The sequence below is a fragment of the Alosa sapidissima genome, chromosome 3 (assembly GCF_018492685.1).
Source record: "Alosa sapidissima isolate fAloSap1 chromosome 3, fAloSap1.pri, whole genome shotgun sequence".
NCBI classification, from domain to species: domain Eukaryota; kingdom Metazoa; phylum Chordata; class Actinopteri; order Clupeiformes; family Clupeidae; genus Alosa; species Alosa sapidissima.
The window spans coordinates 11,439,470-11,444,432 of record NC_055959.1 but is presented as its reverse complement, the minus strand read 5'-3'; the positions used below and the strand labels follow the sequence as shown (position 1 = coordinate 11,444,432).

The 4,963-nt window shown below is 40.0% G+C and overlaps 1 protein-coding gene across 1 annotated transcript in view; it reads right to left on the bottom strand.

Annotated features, from left to right (window-relative positions):
• Positions 1 to 4,100, bottom strand: part of LOC121705624 (BAH and coiled-coil domain-containing protein 1) — a 37,611-nt gene extending 33,511 nt beyond the window's left edge. Inside the window, 2 exon segments of the mRNA XM_042086696.1 lie at positions 1,384 to 1,701; positions 3,897 to 4,100. Coding sequence (XP_041942630.1) covers positions 1,384 to 1,555 — 172 coding nt within the window. The 5' untranslated portion in view covers positions 1,556 to 1,701; positions 3,897 to 4,100.
• Positions 4,101 to 4,963: the final 863 nt, after the last annotated feature.

Genomic DNA, 4,963 nt, shown 5'->3' with positions numbered 1-4,963 from the left:
ACTCACTCTCTCTTTCTCTCTCTATCTCTCTCACTCTCTCTCTCTCACACACGCGTGAGCACGCACAAACACACACTCATATGAGCAATAATAGGCTACACACATGCATGCATGCACACACATTGCCTTGGCTGTATTGTATTTTCTCTTTCGAAATTATCTAATGTTCCATGGCAGTTTTCATTGGAAGCTGTTGAATACTCTGTCACACAGCACTGATTACTGATGGAATCTAGTCAAATGAAACCCCAAACCTCAGAAATTCTGCCAGTTTTCCCTTTGCATGTTATGGCACGTGTGTGGGTGTGAGTGCTCAGCATTGCAGTGACCACATTTCCAGTGCACAGTAGCCAGTCTGCAGTAACCTTTTCTACAGTCCACTACAACTTTCAGGCCTACTGATTTTCAAGTCCAGTTTTTTCAGTTTTTTTATTAATTGATTAAAAATTATTATGAATATCACTCTCTTCTATTCTCTGAAGGGGGGCTTGTGGATTCAGACAAAGGTATGGTTATGGTAGTCTGTCCTTAAATTGAGGAAATGTCCGTCACTTTCCATTTTATGCTGACATATTACAGTGATAAACAATAAGGTCTTCAATTTATGCTTTCTAAATTGGGTGTCACCCAATCTAGTGTAATCATGCTTACCTAGATGCATCCATGCATACCAAAATCAGCTGTTAAACCGATCGTGTATACTGACAACACATTCGCACATCGACACCTCACTGCTTCGATTTCAAGCCACCTTCAAGCCAACACTGAATTTGACCTGCACCCAACCATCTCATCTAGGCCAACCAGACATGCGCACTTCTACAGAATGTGTGCTGACTGCTCATTCTGACACTTGGTGGCCTAAGTGGCCAACTGACGACATCGTGCACAAAATTCTTCAGACGCATTCATTAGCCTACCACATGTCTGTTGTCTCTGTTTGGAGGATATAACATTAATGACAATTTTGAATCCGGCCGAGTAGCCTGATACCAGTAGAATATCTTCGGAACATCAGGACGATGCTGTTCAAGCCCACATTTGGACAGGCCTATAGGCTATCTCTGAGGACGTTATAAATCGTCTAATTGATTTGATCCCAGAATATAATTAAACAATGAAAAATATATGTAGGCATACAATAAAATAATTTCTTATATCAATAGGCTAAAGGTCTTCGACTCCGTCACAAAAATGAAATAGGGCTCATGAAAACAATAACACTATATTATAGGACCTGATTAATTGACTATTACCAAATTGTAGTGGTAGCATATCAAATAATTTTAACATAGTGAGGCTTTGATACCAGGCTAGATTTCACGACCAGTCAAATATATCGGATTAGATCTCAATGGAGAGAAAAGGGGAGAAGACTCATACCTGAATGTGAGGGCATCTGTATGTGAGAGGGGTAGTATTTTCCTGCTGGAAAATGACTGGCGTGTTGGACAGAGCTGTGGCCTGCAGAGGAGATCCGAGTCGCGGCACGATGTACTAGTGCACTCCGCTCTGATAGAAGGTGTGCGGGGGCCGCAAAATCTCGACCCTCCATCCTTGTGTAGTCTCGGTAATCCAAAATTCAGGAAGCAAGAGAGGGGCATCAGACCACACGTGCAGGGAATCTTCGCATGCTGAAAGTATGGTGGCCGTTCAATTGCTGAGTTATGCTGTGATAACAGTAGCATCCACTCATCTTTTCTGTAAGATAAAAAATATATTTGACAGGACAAGTGTAAGTGGGCTTGTGCAGGCAAGATAAACTCAATTTGCTGATTTAACACAATATGTCATTCATCGTTGGAAGTGATTGTTACATCTGTGGCTGTCTTGTCTCCGTGTAACAATTGCTATAGGCTAGCATTATTGTTGTTGTTTTTTTTTTTTCAGTATTATAGCAGTGGAGAAAGTCGCATTTTTGATGATCCAAGTAAAATTGTGAGTTATAGTTTACCTAGACCTTAGACATGCTATCATCATAAATCAGATTAGGCCTCTACAGGTGCTGTTATAGCCTATCTCCTCCCACTTCAGAGCATAGGCTACCTTAGGCTACGTGCCTAAATAGATGCCTATTATTGCAGATTAATGATGAAAATGCAACATACCGTAGCAAGATTGATTTCTATTGCTGACATTTCTTTGTGTGATATATATATATGTGTGTGTGTGTGTGTGTGTGTGTGTACACTGCATCTGCATCTCTTCTCTTTCATCTTTCATGACCTATTTCTGGCATTTATTTCAGGACATCAAAGGCCTATCATGGCACCACAATTAATCAGATTTCAAAACGTGCCGCAATCGGAAGTGCATGCGTGATTTCTCGAGCGATTTAAAGAGCTGCTTGTCCGGAGGCGATGAACCTCTGTTGTTTTTTTTAAACCTTTAATCATTTTTGGAGGATTAGCGGACGAAATTAAGCGATTATTTATATAGGCACAGAACCATTTCGGCTATTTATGAGCATATGCATCGTTTCAATTCAACATTACAAATCGTATTGATTAATGCAACACAATTCGGGTAGACTGCTAGCAGTATAAGCAACCATGAATACGGCGACTGGCCGTACAGCTTCTCTTTGTCTCCCCATAGGAGTGCTTCATGTCAGCCATTACTGCCCGTCCCCTTCCTCTCCTTTTCTCATGACAAAAGACCGCAATGTTTCTTAGAGCGAACAGACAACTAGGCTAGTCATCTCACTTGACAATACATTAAATGTTGAAGGTAATTTTACATCAAAGCATAAAACCTCAGCGACTACGCATGAATAAAAACAAAGATTTGTCAAGCGTGGCAATGACAGAATTGAAACAATGTAACCAATTCTTCAAACAATATGTAGCAACAAATGTAGCCATTCGTAACTTTTTGTTGTGGCGTCCTGAAAATCCAATCGCAAGCGCAAATCAGATGATAAATCATGTTCTAGTAGCCTAATTCCTGCCAGGTCGCTCGAGGCTGGACTGTGGCGGCCGCACCGAGCCAATCCGCCCGGGTGGGAATCCACCTCTAGCGGCTTCTCTTTTGACCAGGCCTCCCTCTCTCCCTACCGGCCGCACCCCAGTGCAAAGCTCCTCAAAACAATTAAATGTTGATCTACAAATAAATGTGCCATGAAATAAAAATAAATGTATGTATGGAAAGTAACCAATAAATATTGTGTAGCCCTCAAACAAATGCACATTTATAATATAGGCTACACTTCTCATCCTTTCCCTAAATAATGGCATTTTTACAGGATATGAAGAAATGCCACAACTATTTGAATTGTCTACTTTTTAATATAATCTTTCCTGTCACTTTTAAATTAAAGAACGAGGCAAAAGATGATTGTTTTAAACCATGAGTTTAAAATACATTGTCTTTTCAAAGCTATGAAACTGATGCTTACCATATTAATACATTTTAAAATACCACAATTATAGTACTGATAAACATATTTTTATTTAATCTATTTCACAAGGAAACTGTAATAATAAGAAGTGAGAATATCCAATTAATGGAGTTATAATAGCCATCACTTAATGATTAACCTACAGGCCTAATGGACAACTCATTTCATATTTCCAAATAAAGCACATGTATATAATGAAAAAATATATACGCCAAAGGAATCCACGTGTGACATAAAAAGGACGTGTCTTTGCACAAAGCAAGCGATGAAATATGGAATGAAATTAGCCACAGGCCATTGAAATTAATTCAGTTTATTATGCATGCCTTGACAACAGAGTGATTTAGAGACAATGCTGAATATAGAATATATAGATTTTTTACTTAAGAAGAAACAAATTAACGGCCAAAAATCGATCTAAACAAATATTAAACATAGTATGGAAATCTAAATCAAAATCAAGATGGATATAATGCGTAATAAATGAATTACTTACTGGTACGTTAAATCCTTGCATAACAATAAATTATGTTCAAATGCTCGTTAAAATAAATAAATCGAGGAGACAGATCAAGTATGACGTTCATTTTATACATCATGCAGCAATGGTTCATTCCAAGTTTTCCATTCGAGGTGCAATGGCTCTCGCTCATCTGGCAACGCTGGGCTCGAGCCCCAGGACCAGAGAAACGAGGCTCGAGCCTCTGACAAGTGAGCCTCTTTCAATGCACCCATCAGCTCGTGCTTCTCATGTCGGAGAGGGTAAACACAGTCACCCATTGGTCGGCTAACTACATGTTAATGAGCTCGTGCTGCTCGCCAGGGGACACACAAGACTCCGATTGGTCAATTTTACAGGCCAATGGTGTATCAGAAGACAAAGAGAAGTCCACGTATGCCGCCAGATTTAAGCCTTTTGCTTGCCTTGTGCTAAGGTAAACATGATGTTATTAAGTAAAACACACAATACACAGTAAAAAAAAGCTTTTTGCTGTCAGGGACCTTCCAACGCTATGCCACACATTATGAATGAGGGCTGTGTGGATATTGAAGGAGGGTAAATTGGGGACAGTCATAGTAAGACAGACAGAATAATCCTTTTTGATACTTTTAGTTGGCCTGAAGATTCTTTCTTTCTCTTTCTAGTATGCTATCTAAACACACATTTGTTACCGTTCTGCCTAGAAAAGGAAAGAGTCTGTGTAAGTAAGCTCCTTTGTGACCCTAGGTGCTTCAGCCTTGCAGCACCAAAGCCCTCGAAAGGATTCTGTCCACACACACACAAGCCTTCTGGGCTCTCTAACAATACACTACACAGTGTGGCAAGCACGACACATCTGTTGCCTGGGGAATGTTGATTTTCAAAATTCACTCAGAATTGAATCTATGTGTAGGTAGTTCAACTTAACTTAAACAGCACACCCCTTCTTAAACTCCCTCATCCAAGTAGGCCTATACAATCCATCTGGTTCACTATTGCCTGCCAGCAAGAGGCGTTTGATGGCACCCACATCCTGTCCCAAGCAAATCTCTATATCGTTGTTGTGGCATTGTTATGGTGGA